Source organism: Anabrus simplex, chromosome 6 (assembly GCF_040414725.1).
Source record: "Anabrus simplex isolate iqAnaSimp1 chromosome 6, ASM4041472v1, whole genome shotgun sequence".
NCBI lineage: Eukaryota > Metazoa > Arthropoda > Insecta > Orthoptera > Tettigoniidae > Anabrus > Anabrus simplex.
The window spans coordinates 109,671,126-109,693,955 of NC_090270.1; the positions used below are offsets into that span (position 1 = coordinate 109,671,126).

Genomic DNA, 22,830 nt, shown 5'->3' on the forward strand with positions numbered 1-22,830 from the left:
TGAGCTTTATTTCTGGCTGTGCTCCATAAAGTGGATTGGAATTAGAAGATAAAATAAAAAGAAACAGCTACTTACGACAGCAAAGATATGTTGGCAAATACAGTATTAATTCATATTTTGCTTGAGAATAGTATTTGTTTTATAGTATTTTATTGAATTATGAAACTTTGATATGGCCTTTCTTTGACATAGCACTCCTTTGTACTACATTTATTTCATCGTGCATGTGATGATTTTTATATTATTGATATTTTTATTTCAGTTGGAGCAAAGTTTTAAGACCCCTTGAAGATGCTTCTAGTACAACAACAAATGCAAGCAAGCTGAGGGACAAGGACAGACATCTGATCAAAGAGTACTTTGCTGTGAGTACTGAACATTATTTTTTGATATAATGGAAAAGTTAATTTCTACTCTACTAATTAATGAAGCTTCTATTTCACTGTGTTGGTTATTATCTCAGTGCTGTAGACATACCTGCCAACCCTTCCGATTTACCCGGAAACTTTCCGGTTTTTAACTCCTCTTCCGATTTTCCGATTTATTTTTACTTCCTATTTTTGACCAGTATAACCTCTAATATGGCAAATACTCATCCCCTAGGATAAAACATAAATTCTTATGTGCTTGTGTAATTTACAAAACCTCATTTTCAAGCGTATTTGTTTCACGCTTTATTTCATGACTGTTTCGTCCGTCACCTTCGTGTATCATGTTTCCCCCTCACCACAGCAGTATGTGTGCTTTATACAGCTGGGAATTCGGGGCGACAATCGTCCTGGAAGTAAGAGAGGCTAGCGTGCCCTACCCGCTAGCGACTCAGTTAATCGGGACGAAATAAGGAGGTTTTGTTATTGTGATTTTCGCGCGCTGTTAACATTGTTTCTGTGCGTAATTTCATCGTTAGTTGTAGGCCATGTGTTTGTTCTTGCATTTCTATGCTTTCCTCCTTTTTCAAAGTCATATGTTAATAATGTATGGGACATATTGAATTCTTTGTATGTGGTAGTTTCGCGTATTTATTTATTTATTGAGTTGAATGTTTTTAAGGCGATTGTGTCGGTAACAGTTTGTGGTATTTTCTCTTCTCGTTATGGCAAAGAAATTTAACAAATTTTATCTCCAAGTGTTCAGAGATACCTATACATTTCCGTTCATTTTAAAGTCTGGTAAAGGAAACTACCACATTTTCTCGCGTAATTAACGCCCTTGCATAATTTATGTATCCCAATATTTTTTGGGCCCAAAGTGGAGAAAAAGAAACGTTCACGTATTTGATGCACCTACAACTTCGAACATCCATCACGCAGCTCGAGATGCGTTTCGAAATAAAGATGTCAACTACTCAAGTAGCATGCTTCCTATTGCAAAAGCAAGCATTCCAAATACATGGCAACGTGCTGTTATAAGGCTTCTCATCCATTGGAAGCGGAAACCTGCGAACTGCGAGTTCGGACGAATCTGTGCGAAGTCTGTTTGTCCGCAATCGTGCGTACGCTATCGTCCTTCGGCTGCGTATTCGGCCGATTTATTTAGTAGGTGTATGTGTGAGATGATGGCGTCTCCTGAAGATTTGTATGTGCTCTATGCATTTGATAAACTTCTGCCAGCGAGAAAAAGAGCTCAGAAAAGGAGACGGGAGTGGGTAAATGATGTTATCGAAAAAGCAGTTGTTTGGTGAATTTTCACATATATGGGTTGATCTGGAAAAGGACGAAAGACAGTACTTTGGTTATGTTCACATGACATGTGAAACATTTTGATACATATTACAAAAAGTACAATATTAGTTAAAGAAGTACAGTAACTTTCGAGAAACTGCTTCACCTGAAAAACATCTAGCTGTAACTTTCAGGTAAGCAATGTTAATTTTGAAATGGGAAGCTGGAGAATTTCTCCCCGTTATATTTAATTTTTCCAATTTTAACATTAGTTTCCTTATTTCCAACCAGGTAAAGGAAATCCTCTCGTATCCGAGTGTATGTTTTGTAACAGTCCGCCTCTGTGGTGTAGTGGTTAGCGTGATTAGCTGCCACCCCCCGGAGGCCCGTGTTCGATTCCCGGCTCTGCCACGAATGAAAAAGTGGTACAAGGGCTGGAACGGAGTCCACTCAGCCTCAGGAGCTCAACTGAGTACAGGTGGGTTCAATTCCCACCTCAGCCATCCTCGAAGTGGTTTTCCGTGGTTTTCCACTTCTTCTTCTTCGGGTAAATGCCGGGATGGTATCTGACTTAAGGCCACAGCCGCCTCCTTCCCTCTTCCTTGTCTGTCCCTTCCAATCTTCCCATTTCTCCACAAGGCCCCTGTTCATCATAGCAGGTGAGGCCGCCTGGGCGAGGTACTGATCCTCCTCCCCAGTTGTACCCCCGGCCCAATGTCTCACCCTCCCGGACACTGCCCTTAAGGCGGTAGAGGTGGGATCCCTCGCTGTGTCCTTGGGAAAAGCCGACCCTGGAGGGTAAACAGATTAAGAAAGGAAGAAGATGTTTTGTAACAATGAGAGTTAATAGAAATAGCTGAAATGATTCCCATCAGTGCAATAAAGTTTGGTTCGAGCGGCCATAGCACATGGGAGTATGTGTGGAGTTTCGCTGTCAAGTCACAGCACGATAAAATTCATCTGAAATGAGAAACTGCAGCTTTATTTTCTATAATTCGAACACTGGAGCCTCCGTGGCTCAGGCGGCAGTGCACTGACCTCTCACCGCTTGCTGCCGTGGTTCAAATTCCGGTCACTCCATGTGAGATTTGTGCTAGACAAAGCGGAGGTGGGACAGGTTTCTCTCCGGGTACTCCGGTTTTCTCTGTCATCTTTCATTCCAGCAACACTTTCCCCTATCATTTCATTTGTCAGTCATTACTCATTGCCCCAGAGGAGTGCGACAGGCCTCGGCAGCCGGCACAATTCCTATCCTCGCCACAAGTTGGGGGCTTCATTCATTCCATCCCTGACCCGGCCATTGATTGGAAAACATGTTGTAGGTTTTAAATTCAAACACTGGAGGCAATGATTTATTATACGGCATTTTTAGAACATATTTTACAAAAGATAATCAGACGTAGGTATGAAGTGATCGGACGGGAAAGTATAAATATTGCTAGAAATTTTTAATAAGTAAACTTGTGTTTTCATCCCGAGGTGGTGCAGCTCTTTTCAGGCACACCCCCAACGGAGGTGAACTGCATGTACCATTTCAACCCCATAACACCCCTCCTGCCATTCTTAAATTTCTAGCAGTACCAGGAATCGAACCAAGGACGGCAGCTTATAGTGCTAACCATTACGCTATGGAGGCGGAAAATTTTTTTAATGAAAATTGCACTATGAACTTGTGTTGTAAGGAATCTTCAGATACAAGAATCAAGTAGAGTGGTATAAAATGAATAACTATATAACATTTTCCGGGCTCACCCATTTCTCTCGCCACCTCATTCCATTACAGTTTTTACACTTCCCACATGTGGTAATGAGATTATCACTGGTCCCACAAATACTTCCCATCTTGTACCGGAAGTATCAGTCTTTCAGTATTGATGATAAAACGCAGCTCTTCGGCTGAAAAATCCAAAGCAATCTGGATATAGTTTGCAGGTATTCGTGCGTTCACTGCCAAACACCGCCGGTTCCAATGGCCGCAGTCCCGCTTGAATTCAGCAGTTTGGATCATTCGTCTGTTTTTGTGTGTGTTCGTACGAATTCGTCATAGCAGCTTTTCGCAGGTTTCTGCTTCCATAGCCGGCAGGAAATCCCACTGCACTAGTTCAGTGAGAGAATCAGCCCAGAAGTGACTAGTGACACTCTGTTCCAGTCTGATACACACATATTTTACGAGTGTTTCGGGTACGGGACATTCTGTGATCTCAAAATTGTTGGTCATTCTGTAAGGTTAATACTTTATGTTTAATCTCCTTCAAACATGTCCTCCTCAAATTGTTAGCAGAGGTATACATATCTTTGTCTGTGTACCTCTGTATTATGCTGCTCTCTCTGTGGCTATGTTCCTCCTTCCCCCCTCGCTCCCTGTTACTAGCGATAACAGCGGGGCCTTGACTAGTGTTGAGGAAGCCATTTTGCATTTTGTTTCCTGTCCTTGTACGAGACAGACGTGCCATGTGAGGGTTTATGTTAATCCAGGGTTTTCCCTGGTTTTTCACCCCTTTTGGGGTGTAATTTTGGTAGGTTCTGACCATTTTTAACTATTCTTATATTTGTTTTCGTAAATTCAACTTGTGTTATATTATTCTGTTCTGATTCTCTTTCCGACCCGTCATTCTCGCTAGCCCATAACTGACCTCTTTCCTAAAACTCATTTTCTTCTGGTTCTTGTATTAATTTTTTCAATGGTCAGTTATGTTAGTTTAAACCTCCTTTTACGCAAGATATCAAAGTTGTTCTATTGAAAGAAAGTAATTCTGTATAGGGTTATACCCATTTCAAACTGGGCAAGCTATTATGCCTAACTGATCTGTAAGCATAAACCTTTATCACCAACCACCCGGGGTGGTAAATTGTTATTACTTAAAGGACCTGAGAAAAATGAATACCAATCCTTTCAACGGTGTTTTGTTACTCGTTGACCGTCTATTTTTTAATTTTAATTCGCGGTCGTCTTGGTGACATTTATTGTCATTGATTTTATTGACATTGTTCCATTGGATGTGATGACTGACGTGTTTTGCTGGAGACTGACACGGCTGCGTTTGCTGTTGATTCTTGTGAACTTGACTTGGAATTTTGGGGAATTGTTATTATTATTGATTTACCTTTTTTCTGCCCGGTAACTGATTTCTTATTGCGAGATCCGTGTGATCTCTCAGGTGATTTGGTAGGTGAAGTATTGAATTTGGGAGTAACTTCTCCGTTTCCTGTAAGGCTCTGGGTGAGTCTGTGTGGAATTTTATTGTAATTACTCCTCTGCACTTGTGATGCTTCGAGAAATATTAGCGAGCAGTTATTCCTGCTCATGCCGTTATGCTCCTGAAGTGTTGATAAATGTATTACCTAGTTTCCCCTTTACTGGACTCCACTGGCTTGGTGGTGTCGGAGATGAAATTATTTCTTCATACTGAATTCTGTTATTTCTCGAGTTAACCAATTTGGTATTGTGCCATTGCTGTACCTTGTGTTTGTGAGTTTTCACATGTTTTGCGTTTTGGAGTTTTCCTGATTTCGGTGTCCTGTTAATTTATGCAAGTCTTTCCAGATTAACATCGTGCTAAGGATCGGATTCATTTCTCTCCTTGTGATTGTGAATTCATGTAATTTATTATTTGCTCCACCCTTTCAAACTTTAATTTCGCATCTCTTGGTTAATCTTCGTTTAGTTCAACCTGGTGTAATTTCTCATTTTGTGTTTAAATTAAATTTTTATATTCCAAAAACCTCGGCTTATGCTTTCGTGTTTATGAGAGTGCACTAATTGCTAAATTACTACGACACTGTAATACTATTGGTCACGGTTGCAACGATCCAAAAGCACCTTCTACATCCTCACCTTTGAGGTAAGTTGTCCTGTTAAAACTTGTATTTACTCGTTGCATTAACTGTTTCTGTGTGGTGAATCTGTGTGGTAAATTACTTGGATTTTCTGGGTGCACTATTTGGTAATGGCTGTGCACTGAGTTACTTACCGTTATTGAACTGACTGTTACCTACTACGTTACCAGTTACCTTGGTACAGTGTTTCTAATGTGTGCATACTGATTGTTTGTTTTGACATCCCTCTACACTGAAAGGTATATTAACTAAGAACTTGCTCTGTGTTTGTGGTGATGTCAAAAGTGTTTCCATATCTTTGTACCAAACTCGTTCGAGCTTTATCAACTGTCCTAACCCGTCCGTCACTGCGTGTGTACAATTAGCCTAAGTGTAGCAGTGCCTGGATACTGTCTGAGTCTCTAATTGGTCGTCACCGTATATTTATAATTGACCTAATTGTACTGTGTATCTCTGTTAATCTCTTAACCCATTATCGTGTCATCTCTAAGTGTAACCCCAACCTAACCTTTGAATAATCGTGACGTCACAGTGTTAATTAAGTGTTGGCCGTCACAATTCCACAGTATTCGAGTAATACTGCATCATACAAACTCACGGTGATCAGTTGCGCCGAAGCATATGGGAATAGGGCATTATGTATTCAGTGTCTAAATGAAACGTGCGCTACCGCGGTAACAGAAGTGCACTTCAAGCGGCCAACGAGTCTCACAAAGCATTTCGCGGACCAAAAAGTGGGAAGTTTCCGCAAGTAGAGGAGGATCTGTTTAAATATATTATTTTGTTACAAAACGATCGATAAGCCGTTTCTCATGAAATGCTGTATTTTAAAGAATGAGAAATAGCCACTGCACATGGAATCAGTGTCTCGGATTTGAAGGTTAGCCGAGGCTTGATTAATTTTATAAAAAGAAATGGACTTTCTCTTTGACGAAGAACAACATAATGCCCAAAAAAAATATCTCTCTTATAGGATCTTAATCTATGATCTTCTCTCTTACAGGAACTGCAGGTCAGACGCCAATTAGTTTCCATATGCCACAAGTCGAACAATCGATAAGAAAAGAATACAGTGTTATGGTACGCGCTATCGGAAGCAAAAAGCAACGATGCACTGCAATGGTCGCTGTAACAGCTGATGGCAGAAAGCTTGCACCTTACATTGTTCTAAAACGAAAAACAATGCCTAAAGCAAAATTTCTGTGAGTGATCCACGTTCATATTCAAGAAAAAGGGTGGATGGACGCGTCACTCGTACAATATTGGATACGAAAGGTTTGGGGTAATCTAGCAGGATCCCTCCTTCGACGCCCGGCCCTACTCGTGTTGGACAGTTTTCTTTTTTTGCGGTATGTCATTGTTTTGACATTACATGAATTGTACTTTTATTAGTTCATGTTTATTTCACCTCAGGTCGTATTGTCAGCTCGTAATGGGAAGAATATTTTCCAGTGTCAGTACTTCAAACCCACATGTCTAACTTACCCGATGTGCCCTTATTTGACTTTTCAGAAAAAAATTCACGCCGGAATTTTTGGCCAAATGACGGTAACCGCAAATGAGTTGAACCCATTGTGTTTATATTATATTTGATGTATCTTTTTAAAAATGTAAATGAATTGTAAATAATTTGTAAATACTGGTGTCTGAATTCCTTGAATAATTTATGCATCCGAAGTTTTCACCTGTATTTTTCATCAAAAATGTGCGTTAATTACACGAGAAAATCTGGTATTATGCATTTTGTTGCATGTGTCGGTGTGACATAAATATTATTCGTATATAAGTGTCATAAATGATAATGATTAGGTATATTTTCTTGTAACCATTTTTATGTTTTCTTAGTTTAAGATTTTAAATTTAATGGTCAAAATGCAATGTAACTGTAAATATGTATGTCTTCTATCCTGACCTTTTTTCACCTAGACCGTAGTATATGTGATGGAATCCAAGAATTGAAAAATCTTCCTATTTTTGGTTTCTAAAAGTTGGCAGGTATGTGAAGAGCTTAAATGACCATTTCTCTGACTAGCAGTCTTGATTTATTGTTTGGGATGTAAATTATCCTGTTGGATGGAAAAAATATAATACTGTTGAAGATTGCTGTGTTAAACTTGAAGAAGTACCATTTTCTTTGTGTTTATAGGGGTTCAATAAAGAAATGGAAGAGATTGTAAAAGTGCAGCATGGTTACTCAATTCCTGATGTTGAGCTCCGTGAGAGTTTAAAACGAGACAATAAAGAGTACATCCTTCCCAAATACCACGCATTTTATGAGAAGTAAGTACAGTTATGTTAAGGGCTGATTAATATGATAGAGAGTGAGTTAATCATATTCCTTACTCATAATATAAATAAACAGTAATATATTCTTTGTCAAAACATTCTCTTATGCGAGATCACAAAATAACAAAGTTAATTTTCTGACGAAGTTTGAAATTGGCAGTGTGAGAAAAGTTTTGTTTTTGCTGTCGCTATATCCTTAGATATAACCTTTTTGCAACTTGATGGATATTCTTGGATAGCCTGTACTTGTATAACAAGCTGAGATCATATTAGATTTTAGTATAACTGAGTTAGATATAAGAAGAAGGAAACACTCCAGAAGAATCAATTACAGTCACCAAGGATGGGTTGTACCGTTGCATACCTATAATATAATGATGTAAAAGAGAACAGGGAAGGTTGTAGAAAATGTATTTCTTGTGTTAAAGATGTATGTACCGGGCGAGTTGGCCATGCAGTTAGAGGCGCGCGGCTGTGAGCTTGCATCCGGGAGATAGGGGGTTCGAATCCCACTGTCGGCAGCCCTGAAGATAGTTTTCCCGCGGTTTCCCATTTTCACACCAGGCAAATGCTGGGGCTGTACCTTAATTAAGGCCACGGCCGATTCCTTCCAACTCCTGGGCCTTACCTATCCCATCATCGCTGTAAGACCTATCTATGTCGGTGCGACGTAAAGCCACTAGCAAAAATAAAAATAAAAAATAACATACGTGTAAAAAAAACACCTTAATAACAAAATGACATGTTTCCTTCTCCAAGAGCATCCTCAGATTCTGTGACATCATCTCTAAACACTGACACTGGAAATAATAGATACGCAGAACCAGAGATCAATCAGTCACCACTGATCTGAATTTAGGGCAGTCGCCCAGGTGGCAGATGCCCTACCTGTTGTTTTCCTAGCCTTTTCTTAAATGATGGCAAAGAAATTGGAAATTTATTGAACATCTCCCATGATAAGTTATTCCAATCCCTAACTCCCCTTCCTGTAAATGAATATTTGCCCCAGTTTGTCCTCTTGAATTCCTCATTATCTTCATATTGGGATCTTTCCAACTTTTAAAGACGCCACTCAAACTTATTCGTCTACTAATGTCATTCCGCGCCAGCTCTCTACTGACAACTCGGAACATACCACTTAATTAAGAACTAGTATTAGGTTTTGGTCTGCCCAATCAAAACGCTTCACTTTACAAGTGAGAACATATTCAACATTAAAATATGTTATACATTCTCTGGTACATGTTTCAGCTAATTTAAAGACTTCTTCAGCCATAGCGTATCTAATTAAAAAACATCATTATTACTGTATAATAATTTAAAATGGTTGAACCCATGTCCTTTCTAAAATATTTTAAAATACACTAAAAATAATACTGGTTTTCTTCAAAACTGCCCATCACTTTCTTACAAAAATTCTTCACATGTTGAAATCAAAATTCTTCAATAAAGAAAATTTACAGCGATCCCTATAAGGAACTTTTACGCCATCAACACAGTAAGTAAACCTGAGAGGACTTTTCCTATTAGTGAAACTAACTTTTAATCCCATTTATCATCATACCCTTACCTGCTGTCCATCTCACAACATAAGCTCTATAAGTGCAGAAAACAATTTCTAATGTATTAAGGTAACTATAACATTCAAATAATTTGCCACACTTGTTCATAATTTTATGTATCCACAATCATTGACTAGTTTGCGCAGTCTAAACAATATGCTACATAGGCTGTATACTAATTTAATGTGTTCATTTACGGATATGCTATCTATGATACAGTATACAGTGGAACCTCGATTCTCCGTTTTTGGCGGGACCACAGAAAAAAAAAAGCGTACAACACGGGAAAACGGAAAATCTGGGAATGAATGAACCATCAACAATTTGGCTAAACATCACAAAAATGAAATGTGTATACTTATAATCTTACAAACTCCCCTAAACCAAACCAAACTACAGCCCCAATGGGCCTTCCGCCTACCAAGCGACCGCCCTCGGTCAGAAGGTCTGCGGATTACGAGGTGATGCATTCCTGGCTCTCTAGACCGGGGTCGCCATATCTCCATTAAATAGCGCCTCAATTAAAGATAATCATAGACTGACTGAACCCAGAACCAGCCCTCATATCCAGGTAAAAATGCCTGACCTGGTCAGTAATCGAACCCGACCTCTCCGGGTAAGAGGCAGGCAAGTTAGACCGCAAGGCTGGCTTCAAACGTTAATTACCGGTATGCAACTTAAAAATCTCGAAACTTTGCATTCAATTTTACCGGGGGAACTTCGTCAGTTCCCTCTGAAAGCTTCGTCATATTCCTTTGAAAACTTCTTTCATTTCAGCAACTTTGATCAGTCAAAATCTTCAAAAAATCTAATACCCGTAACGCCAAGCCAATGAAATCGATTGACCACAAGTAGAAAGTTTTTCATTCTTTAATCTAATAAAATAAAGCACATTAGTTACAAAAGCATCCAACATGATGGCAAAATCCTTCTTTTTTAAATCTTCCATTGTAATTTGGTCACTGGTATACTTTTCCTAGCTAGTTTATGGAAATCTTGTACTACGTAAATTAGGCCTACATGGACTTTTATAGGTTATGTTGAACTCGAGAATATGGTTTCGAAAGTATCAATCCTCAAGTTCTCTGCCCGTCACTAATCACAATCAAATTGGAAAGAGAAAAAAAAAATCATTAACAGGATTATTCGCAACATTGAACTCACCTGGAAAGCGGGCTCGCTGTTCAAGTCGGTACGAGTGCGAAATGATACAAAGTTTTTAAATGTAACATGCGCAAATAAAACGACTGCTGCTTTTATAACATTTTAACACAAAAACGTGAAGTTCCCAGTCTTATATTAGGACGAAAACTGTCATAGGCAATCCCAAAATCTCCCATGGCTTTATGTATGTAAGGTGCAACATCTGTTCTGGTCTCGATAACTTAATCGTATACGATAATATTAAAATGCTAAATTTGTGTTACTTAAAAAGGTGCAGTTTAGAATCCTGCCTGAAAGCCCAGTGACTATACAGTGCCTTGAGGGAAATGCCGAAAACCTGTTAGGCGACACACTCGAAAAAATAAAAAAAATAAACATCTAACCCTGGACATTATGTAGACGTTTTGCAAGTACGAACATTTGACGAAACTCGTTCCATCTTCAAATAGAGCCGTCGAAATGCGCTCTGTCTCCTTCCAATTGTCATGGGTGCTCTCTGCTTTATGATTTCCGAGGATTCTCTAAACAATACTACCCGAATGCGATGCTAAGATGATCCCTTATGCAAGTTCACCGCCAATCGCTTTTTTAGTACAGTAAATCTTCAGATTACCACAATAAGGGGACGTCAACACCAAGATCCGTACGTATGCCGTAGCGTTCCTTTCGTAAGATAAATTTTTATGAAAAACGCATGATCGAGGATTTGGCGTTGATGGAACTGAAATTTCTGGACGGTTGATCCGGGAAATCGTTTCTTCGAGGAACGGATAATGCGGGATTTTTACAACGTGATTTAATCAGGATGCTCACGGGACCACGTAATTTGAACGAATAATACGGGAAAACGTATTTTCCGGGAACGTATAATCAAGGTTCTACTGTATATAAAAAAATAAGAGTTTGTGTGTACATTGCTCAGAATTTAAAAAAGAATGGCATTTCTGTATTGGTTGGGTCCTCAGTAACAAGGAAATGCACTTTTTAATTTTTTTAATTTTTTTTTTTTTTTTTTTTTTTTTTTTTTTTTTTTTTTTTTTTTTTTTTTTTTTTTGCCATTTGCTTTACGTCGCACCGACACAGTTAGGTCTTATGGCGACGATGGGATAGGAAAGGCTTAGGAGTTGGAAAGTTGGAAGGAAGCGGCCATGGCCTTAATTCAGGTACAGCCCCAGCATTTTCCTGGTGTGAACATGGGAAACCATGGAAAACCATCTTCAGGGCTGCCGACAGTGGGATTCGAAGCGACTATCTCCCGGATGCAAGCTCACAGCCACACGCTCCTAACCGCACAGCCAACTCAACCAGTACTTTTTAATTATCCGTCATTGCTGTATGTACAGGCACTACAATATAGGCCATAAATAATTGTATTCACGCTGAGTGAAATGGTAGTTTAGGGGAAGGCCTAAAATGTAACCCTCAAATATTTGTTATTAGTGGTCCTATCCAAAAATACTGCATAACTAAAGTTATATAGAATTAAATTTCAGATCATTCATGTCTTATACATTTTTACCATACTGGCTATAACACCGAACCAGGAGAAAATTGGTGAACAGGATTGAATGAAAATCAGTATGTACAGTCTGGGAATAAGGTACTACAGTCTAGGCTATAAGTAATTCTTGTCCATGCTGGAAGAAATGAGTGATGGGCGATATTTCACGAACTGTGATTTTTTTCACTGATATCAAGAAATCACGAGTAACGACTGTTAAAAATTAAATAATTGAAAAGGAGGTTCAACCTATTCAATACTTAAAAGAAAGAAATGTAGTAATTACATTCTTATTTAAATGGGACCGGTTTCGACCTTAGTCCAGGTCATCATCAGCCGTAAAAACATGTACAGTGTTTATGAATATTGGAGGTCAGTTTCACACTCTGATAGGCACAAAGACACGACACCACATTCTGTCATGCACAAAGTCACAACACTATCAACTAATATACGAAGATCAAAAATAACTTGAAGTCGCAGACGAATAGATTTGTAGTAGAAAGCCGCCAGCTCCTGGTGATCAGCGCGGCACATTCAAGGTCATGCGCTGCGGTCGAACGCCAAAGTAGAGTGGAGAATGTTTTGAAGGTCCAGAATTTGTCACGGTTGCGGGAAGTTAAGTACGTATATAAAAATATACGACGCAAATCAGTATAATTGAAGTTATTTTTGATCTTCGTATATTAGTTGATAGTGTTGTGACTTTGTGCATGACAGAATGTGGTGTCGTGTCTTTGTGACTATCAGAGTGTGAAACTGACCTCCAATATTCATAAACACTGTACATGTTTTTACGGCTGATGATGACCTGGACTAAGGTCGAAACCGGTCCCATTTAAATAAGAATGTAATTACTACATTTCTTTCTTTTAAGTATTGAATAGGTTGAACCTCCTTTTCAATTATTTAATTTTTAACATCAATAATTTCAATACGGAACAATAAAATTTTTATTTTTAACGACTGTTACTTTCTACGCTATCACTGTGATCATTTAAATCTAAGAATTTCATTTTTTGTCTGTATTGAACTGAGAAACATCACTGTGATCAGTCGTGATTTCACTTCAAGTGATCATCGTGCGCCCTCTTAACTCCATATACAGAACTAGAATGTTGCCACCTAAACTGTGACTGTGATCGATGTTGTGATCAGTCGTGATATCACAACTTGTGCTGTCGCAATGGTATCCACGCGAAGCGATGCGTTCAAGGAAGGAGCATCGCCATGATCACCAACTGTATGGACATATGCAGATTTCATTTTTTTTAAGGACGTCAACATATCGTCAGTATATATGGTATTTATAGAAATTGAGCATATTCATCCCAAAAATAATAACAACTGAAACACTTGTAATCCTCGGCATCGCTTGCAATATCAGTTTTAGGAAATTGTCAGTTGACTCGCAGTGTGGTAATATTTTCAAGCGCGCGTTCAAAAATATCGTGTTACACAGGACTCGCCTAGAATTGTAACAAACATGTATTTCTCCTGTATTTTGGAAAGCCCGAGGGTGTTTCCCTTTCTTACCTCTCATTGATTGTTATTAGGATCCTTTTATTTATTTATTTATTTATTTATTTATTTATTTATTTATTTATTTATTTATTTATTTATTTATTTATTTATTTATTTATTTGTTTGTTTGTTTGTTTGTTTGTTTGTTTGTTTATTATGGAATTAAATCTGTCACTAATCTTCACATGAAAATATTAAGTAGCAATCTCAAAGAAATGAACAAGACACAGACAACGCTGGAATAATCTGTTCCACCATGCTGAACATGTGTGAACGAGTGTGTTATCAAACAATACAAGTGTTCCCAGTGTTCCGTGTACATGAACGCGCAACAGTTTAGACTAGATCTATGTCTTTATACATTTTGCTTCATTGTGTGTATTTCATCCAATCTTTTTCAGACAGAAACAGGACTGTCAAATCCAAGAATGCTCTTAGAGAGCCAAGTTTTCCACACCATTATAAGTGTCCTTATTGTGTTTTGTATATATTTTCAATCCAGTACATGTAATTCCAGTGTTCCGTGTTCTGTGAACACAAGACTGTTAGAGCCAGAACTGGGAACTTTCTGCGCTCCAAGTTCTCCTTGCCAAATGTATGTTACATTTCTAGGTAATATCTGTCAACTCAATGATGTATTTTCAAGCAACCACGTATAGGTGCATGGACTTTTCTTTATGATGATTGTTATCATTTTCCCCTTAATTTAATTTTTACCAAGAACTGATGATGACTCCATGGAGTCGAAACCGGTCTTCTTATAATTGAATAAATTGTTGAATGTGTTAAATGGTGGAACATCCCTCAAACTCTACATTATTGCTCCACTTTTATCAGAATGCATAGTAAACCATGACACAGGCTTCCAAAATTCAATCATTTTGCCCACAGCCCTACCATTTTTCAGGTAAAATTATACTATAGTTGAACACACTTCACATATTCCACATGAACAATTCTAACATTATTTATCACTCATGACCATTATAACTTCATTTAACCCGATCTTAAATTATTATTACTAGCTGTTACCCACGGCTTCGCTCGCGAGGATTTCGTAAGTTGATAAAAATTAATTGTTCCTCGGTACTCCATTAAGACATTATCCGAAAATCCCTAAAGTATAAAAATTCGCCCAAAAATTGCATTTCATTTATGCCAGAACCTTTCTCAGGGATAATGTATCTTTCTATTAGTGAAAGAATTTTTAGAATCGGTCCAGTAGTTCCTGAGATTAGCCATTACATACAAACTAACTTTACCTCTTTATATATTAGTATAGATTAGCATTGATTTTTAATTCTTCCATTGATGTCTGAATTAATAAAGAAGATGACACAATATGCATTATCGCGTAGCAATGAATGAAACACAACCTAAAACTTGTCCCTCAATGTTTCATAAAAATTTGAAATAATCATTTTAAATTCTTATTTATCGGAGAGGATAATGATTATTAAAGCATGATTTTTAATAATTGCTCTGAAGTAGAAACATTCTTAGAAGATAAACTACTGTACATCTAATCTAATAGAACCCAATACACACATGTTCATACTCAAAGCTACCTGTACCTGGGTAAGATGAAGTATGAAAAATATCACAAAATGACTCAAATCTAGTAGAAATACTACTTTAGATAAGAAGATTGTTGATTTTTCTAAATAGAAGGACAAAAAATATTACAAAATGGTACTTAAATTTTTCTATGGAATTTGATTCCCGGGGTGGTCTGCTATGTTCCCATGAGGTCCATCACGTTCCCCCTTCGATGTTGGTGGCACTTACATGCTTAGTGCCACATGGTTGAAGTAGATGTCAAATCCCACGTTGGATGAATCGATCCTCTTGAATTTATAATTGACATCCTGGAACTGGTGTTGTATTAACGTTGGGTTGTAGTCCTCGTCTCTCTCCTTGAAGTTAGTTTGAGCTGAAACTGACGAGATTTTACAAAGGGTTCATGCTAGGCCAGAATAAATTATGTAAATGCACGCAAAACTTGACTTGGCTCTCGGTGACGTTCTCGAAGAATAAGGGGGAGGTCTAGGTAAAACACTGGGTTAAAATATCCTCGCATCTGGAGGTGTGGTTGTTGGAGAAATTCCTATTGGCATTTGTACTACGTAATTGTTTCTCTTAATTGGTTCACTTTATTCTGGAAAGTTTCATGTCGCGCAAGCTCCGTAGGCGCTGGGTTTAACCTTGAAACAGACCAGCATATCACGTGATCTCCCATATGCTTGACCGAGTAGGGTGAAAGGAAAAATCAATACTTAAAAAAATTCTAGCCTTCCGGACACCTGGCTGAGTGAGATAACAGTCACCACAGTTAACTTGAAAAAAACCCACATCATATGAAAAACATTGGCTATTAACAGGCACATAATTATATACTCTAAAAGCACGAAATTGACGGGGACAATACGTAACTTGTGTTGTTCCTTTCTATTATTGACATTGATCTGTTGGGTTTCTTTTCTCCTTTCTTATTCATTCCTAGCCTTTTTATCATCTGTATTACCTTTGTCTCTTTCCATTTCCTGTATTTACCTGGCTTTCTTTTTACCCTACACTTCTTACATCAAGACTGTAGAAATGTTGAAATGATCTCTCAGTAAGCTTCCTGATGAAACTGAGAAGCAGAAACAAGCTCATCAGGGGCTGTCCTTGTCCTTGTCTGTTTTCATATTTGTCTTTGTCCCCTCTTTATTAGTAGAGTTGTTTGGGTGCTTTCAATATTACATGTGTGAATGTAGTAGCTTATTCTTATTCTTCTGCTATCACAAATAATAAATCTTAGGGTATGAGGAAAGAATGTGTTATCTAAAATAACTCTGCTCTCTAGTTGTGTTCAACAGGATTCTGTTTTATGGCAGTAAGTTAACATTCTGTGCTGGGATGCTTTCCTCACAATTTTTATGTCATCATATTCTAAAAGCTAAGCCTTGTAGCTGTAGCAGTAGATGTCCATCTTGAACCAATCTTTTCAACTCGGCGTAGGTTTTAAAGTTCATTCTCTGAAACAGGGTCTTAAAATAAGACACTTTGGGTCGTCCTCTTCCTCTTTTCCTGCAATTCTTCCTTCAGTGATGTTACAAAAGAGCTCTTCATGCCACAGAATATGACCACTAAACATTTATTTCCGTTTTTCAATTTCAGTTACCAGACTCCTTTTTTCTCCTATCTGTGTTAGGATTCCGGTATTACTCTTCATTTCAGTCCAACTTATCCAATGCATTCTCCTCCAGATACACATTTCAATTGCTCCTAGTCTTTTCTTTTCTTGCTCTCCTAATGTCCAGCTTTCACAACCGTACAGAAGCACATTCCATACAAAGGTTTTTGCAAAGGCCTTCCGAGTTTGAATATCTGTTTGTTTGTTGGCCAGTTTATTATATTTATTTTTAAGTTTGAAAAGTTTAAAGAACACTGGCACACACAAGGCATACAAAATGAGGAACTAAGTAGCTGAATAAGATCACATCTGATAAAAGAACACGCCTAAAGCCATCATAGATGTGGGAAGTTTGGTGTGTATAACATGGGAGACTTGAGAAGGATCCACTCACAACTGATCATTTCTCCCATCTTTTGACCCTGGTAGAAGTTATATTGCTGCAGTTGCTTAAGTGCGGCCTGTATCCAGTAATCGGGAGATAGTGGGTTCGAACCCCACTGTCGGCAGCCCTGAAGATGGTTTTCCGTAGTTTCCCATTTTCACACCAGGCAAATGCTGGGGCTGTACCTTAAATAAGGCCACAGCTGCTTCCTTCCCATTCCTAAGCCTTTCCTCTCCCATCGTCGCCATAAGACTTATCTGTGCCGGTGCGACGTAAAGCCACCAGCAAAAAAAAAAAAAAAGAAATATTCATCAGGGGGAGAAAAATACAGAGTAGGCGAGGTTCTCCCTGATGTTTCAACTTGTTTAGTAATCCCTTTACCAGTGTGTCAGAATTGTGTTCTGCCAGAGTTCAAATCAAAATCAAAACCTCTTTATTTGCAAATGAGGTGTCTACCTCGGTGGCAAATGGTACACTAAAATACATTATTGTCAAGCACTAAATTTTAAATTAACAAGAGATGCAGAAAATTTTCCTAGAATACAATATTATACAATTTACGCTAATAATTTTTTCTATTAAACACACACATCATCCTTAATAAATTTATATTGTTTACAAAATTCTACTTATAATATCTTACAAACATAGTCAACTCATATACAGTACAGTATGTGAAATTACTTCTAATAATACTATACAACTGGTATAAGATTAAAATTAACACTGAATTTATTTACATATTTATATTTTACCCATTCTGGAACCTAAGTAGCATAACGACCTGCTGCGTCTTAATCAGAGCCCCTTTTGCCACCACTTTTCAGAGTTCCTGAAGGGCCTTCACAGCTACCGTAGCGGTCCCAGGGCCCTCGAAGTCCCCACTGTACTTTACCCCTACAGGCAGTCCCCTACTTGGGCTGTCCAAACTCCTTAGACCAGGGGATGGAATTAATTTAATCACACACATTTATTATTTACAATATCCTGCACTGGTCGAATGCCCTCTAACATTTAATTTATTATCTCTGTTGTTTATTCTCTTCTTGAATATATGTACAGATTTTGGAAAAGGATCAAACACTACCCCTAGTAAACTGTTCCACTCCTTCACGCCCTTCCCAATGAAAGAAAATTTACCCCAATCGCTTCTGCTAAAATTCCTTCTAATTTTGTACTTGTGGTCAGTTCTACCAATATAATTATTTTCCAACCGAAGCCTCTCACAGATATCTCCCCATGCTTCTTCTCCTGTATAGGCTCTATACAATCCTATAAGTCTAGTTTTCTCCCTTCTCTTATTTAAAGTTTCCCACCCAAGTTCCTTTAACATTTCTGATACACTACTCTTTCTCCTGAAATCCCCTGTTACAAACCTTGCTGCTTTCCTCTGCACACCATCTAGTTCTTTTATCAGGTATTCTTGGTGAGGATCCCAAACACTGTTTGCATATTCCAATAATGGACGAACCATACTTAAGTAACTTTTTTCTTTTAATTCTTTGTTGCATCCTTTAAGTAGTCTCATTATGACATGTAACGATCTGTATGCTTTCCCAACAATGTCATCAACATGTCCCTTCCAGTGCAAATTACTTTCAAATCTCACACCTAAGTATTTGCATTTGCCATCTTTTGGGATAACTACCTCATCCAAAGTATATTCAAATTCAGTTTTAAAGCTCCTGTTTGTAAATGTTGTAACAGTTGATTTGCCTCCATTAATCTTCATATTATTTTCTTCAACCCATTCTTGGATACTGTCAAGGTCCCTTTGTAATTCTGAACAATCCTCAATGTTATTTATTTCCCTATAAACAATTATGTCATCTGCATACAATCTTATTTTCGATGTTATATTGTTCCCTAAATCATTTGCGCATATTAAGAAAAGTAACGGACCGATTATACTACCCTGTGCAATTCCCTTCCAGACTTTCTCTTCCTGTGATATATTATTTCCTACTTTGACTTTCTGAACCCTTGAATTTAGAAATGTTCTTATCCAACGTATAACCCTTACGTCCAATCCTATTCCCTCCAATTTCTTTAATAATATTCCATGTTCCACTCTATCAAAGGCTTTGGAAAGATCTATGGCTATGCAATCTAACTGGTTCTTTAACATGCCAAAAACTGAATATATGGAAAGTGGAACCCAAGCGTCAATGAAGCACTACTGAAGAAAACAACAGTGTTCAAATATCTTAGTTTGGTTATTAGTTGTGAAACAGTAGGATTAATGCAGCATGGATGAAATGAAAACAGCTGTCTGTGATCATAGATTGCTGAGCACCTCAAGCCAAAAATCTGTAATTACAACCATTGCCTTGTCTTGTTGTTTTCTAAGGTGGACAGCAACATTAAAACAAGAACAAACACTCCATGTGATGGAGATGCGAATGTTTCATTGGATCCATGGCTCACAAACTGGACAAATTAGGATGTTCATTGCTTACTGGGTGTGGCGTGAGGAAGGAGAGGCTGAGATGGTATGCGTATATTATTTGGAGCCAGACTGATTTGGTTGCTAGTTCAGCACTACAGCTGAATCCCAGCAGATTGTGATCACGCAAAAAGCCAAAGAGCGGTGACTGAATTAATGAAGACGTGAAAAAAGCCAGTACCAACTGTAATTTTAGTGGTGCAGACATTGCACATATGCAGACCCAGCAATCAATGCCTAGAATGAATCACATTTAAACACCCTGAATGATGTTGACCTCAATCAGGACTGAACCCACTATCTTGGGAACAGGAGGACAATGACTAACCAACTATGTTACCGAAGTCAGTGAAGACTTGTATAGTTGGAATAGCTGAAGGGAGAAAGTGTCCACGAAGGCAGCACTGTGCGAGGATGTGGAGTTAGTTATTGTCCTGTTATATTTTTGTTTTTTCTTGTCCTCTGTCTCGTACTACCATTATTCTTATTATCCTTTAATTGTGTGTACCCTGTGTACCCTTTCTTTATGTTCTTATCCTACTTATCAGCTTCCTGTTGTCAGACTGAGTGATGCAGACAGTAGAGCGCTAGCTTCCTAAGTTCAAGTTGGCGTTTTGATCCAGTCTCAGTCCGCCGGTATTTGAAGGTGCTCAAACACACCAGCCTCGTGTCAGTAGATTTACTAGCACTTAAGAGATCTCGTGTGGGATGAAATATCTGGCACCTTAGCATTTTTGAAAAGCTTCAGAAAAGCAGTTAGCTGAACATAAAACTAATAATTTCCATTGAAATGAAATGGCATGTGGCTTTTAGTGCCAGGATATCAGAGGACGTGTTCTGCTCGCCAGGTGCAGGTGTTTTGATTTGACGTCCGAAGGCGACCTGTGTGACATGATGATGAAATGTTGAAGACGACACATACACCCACCCCCCATGCCAGTAGAATTAACCAATGATGATTAAAATTTCCGACCCTGCCGGGAATCAAACCCGGGACCGCTGTGACCAAAGGCCAGCACGCTAACCATTTAGCCATGGAGCCAGCCAATTTCCATTAATGATACAATACAATTTAAATTGTAGTACAACACACTGAATCGTGCAGACCATCAACCTGATACAAATTATGCATGTTATGTTATATAAGTTACATGTTTTTATTATCATTAATATCACCATTATTACCCTCAGTAATCTAGTTAAGTCCAGAATTTTGTTTTAGTCTGTAAGTTACCATATTTCCTGTTTTCATTGCAGATTGAAGATTAAAACCTCTTCTCCACTATCATCATCACAATCATAACTTCACTTTATTTATGTAATTCAACCTATAATCACAAATGTGGTTAAGTGTAAGGGAGGGCAAAGAGCCCTATCTTTGCCACTTGTACTGGCATAAACATGTATTATTATTTTTATATTTTTTTAGTGAACTTTGATTTCTTAATTCCTGTCATATATCCAACACTCTGATTTTTAAACTCAACTTTTTAAAAGAAAAGTGTGAGACATATGAGAATTAATACACTATAGAAAGAGAGATAGAAACAAAAAGGAACACATAATAGGATAAACACAGTGACAGGCCGGTGTGGGAAGAGAGCAGTAATAGAAAGAGAAGACAGGGGCAAATATGAAAGCGCTAATGCATAGTTTACATGATGCCAGTTGATGAGACAATGGTCGGAAAGTTGACTGGCTTACAATTACTAGCTACTTGTGAACACTTCAATCCAATTGTCTGGGCAATTGTCCAGGCAATTGATTGTCTCCAGGAGTAGACTGAGGACAACCAACTGGGTCCAGCTGCAACCCCCACCACCTAGAGGTCAGTATTGCCGCGACAATTGGCTCTGTGTGAACGTGACAGTCCAGTAGCTGTATATTTCTTTTGTGCTATTTCGCTTGTGTCAACCAAAAGGTGCAGCCGCCTGCATGGTCTTGATAATTTAAATACTTTCATTTTTAAATTATTTGTAGGCTTTTCGAATAAATATGGCTGTAAATTAGGGTGACGATACTAACGTAAAATTCGTTGAGCAGTATAGGAAATAATGATGTTTGTGGGACCAGCACAATGACCTGTACAGAGACAAAATTGCTCATCAAATGGCTCTTTCTGAGATTACTGATAAAATTAACATTCAAGGATTTGGTGTGACCGAGGTCAAAACTTTGCATGACTCAGGAAGGAATTCCCAGCACGTATCATTACAAAATAAATTTAATTCCTCACAGGACACTAGAGACGCTGCACACTCGGCCATTTCTCGTCATCTACTGCTGTGGCAATAGCTTCATCTTATGAATGAATGCGTTCTTGTTCAACTGGACTGGCCAGCGTTTGTCCCACAGTAATTGTCGCCAACAATTGTCTCAACTGGCATCGTATAAACCAGGCATAAAGGACAAGGACAATCTCCACATCTTCAAATAGAATGGCTTCTCGTCATCCTTCCCTCTACATCCATCTGTTCTCAGCCCTCGATGTGCTCATTCCTGCTCCCCAGCTTCATCAGTAGGGCAGGCGTCAACACTCGTCGAGTGACTATTTTGACAGTTCTCCAGTCTTGATTGATACTGTAGGAGTGCCTAATTACTTCAGGTAAACATACATTCCTACAGTACGGTACAGTAAGATTCCTTTTACTTTACACATCAGCGTAGGAAAATAAACACAACAACAATTGTTGTAATGGGCTGCATATCCATATATGGCTGGGAGGCATGACCAGTCTTAAGGAAAATGAGGGATAGCAAGTGCATTATCAGATACATGGTATTGCTCCTGCAGTGACAAATTTGTGCATCAGTGACTATACTTTTCAGGAATATTATACTTATTAACATACTGTCCTATTTGTTGACCTGTTAACAGTTGATACACAGTTCAGAAGAGCTTCTTACAGGCATCTAAGATTGCAGCTTTCAAACAGTAATTGTGTACCAATGCCTGATTAATTTTTGGTTGTTTTAAAGGTTTGTGGTGGTGGTGGTGGTGGTGTTTTCAGAGAAAGTACCACAATAATCCAAAAATGAACTGGAAGAGACCTGACCCTTTGAAGAATGAAGGCATCAGCAAAAGAAAGAGAAAGGCCACAAAAGGTATGAAAATGAGATGCCCTAGGCCTTGCAAAGCTAATACTAGTAGGGTTGGAAGAGAACAAGAGATGACTAAGAGAGGTCAGACAGGAAAGATGAAAGTCAGGAGCCTGAGACAAGTAAGCGGAAGGAATGCTAAAATCGGTTAGCGGTCCCATGCTCCCACGTTGAGAGCCCCTGTCGT

General features: G+C 38.4%; 1 protein-coding gene across 2 annotated transcripts in view; it reads left to right on the top strand.

Moving 5' to 3' along the window:
• The window catches only part of Exo70 (exocyst complex component 7), a 127,939-nt gene that overhangs the window by 103,919 nt on the left and 1,190 nt on the right, over positions 1–22,830 (top strand). For both annotated transcript variants that reach the window (XM_068228326.1, XM_067149878.2), the window contains 2 exons: positions 263–365; positions 7,645–7,778. In XM_068228326.1, the coding sequence (XP_068084427.1) occupies positions 263–365; positions 7,645–7,778 (237 nt within the window). The remainder of the gene's footprint in view (positions 1–262; positions 366–7,644; positions 7,779–22,830) is intronic.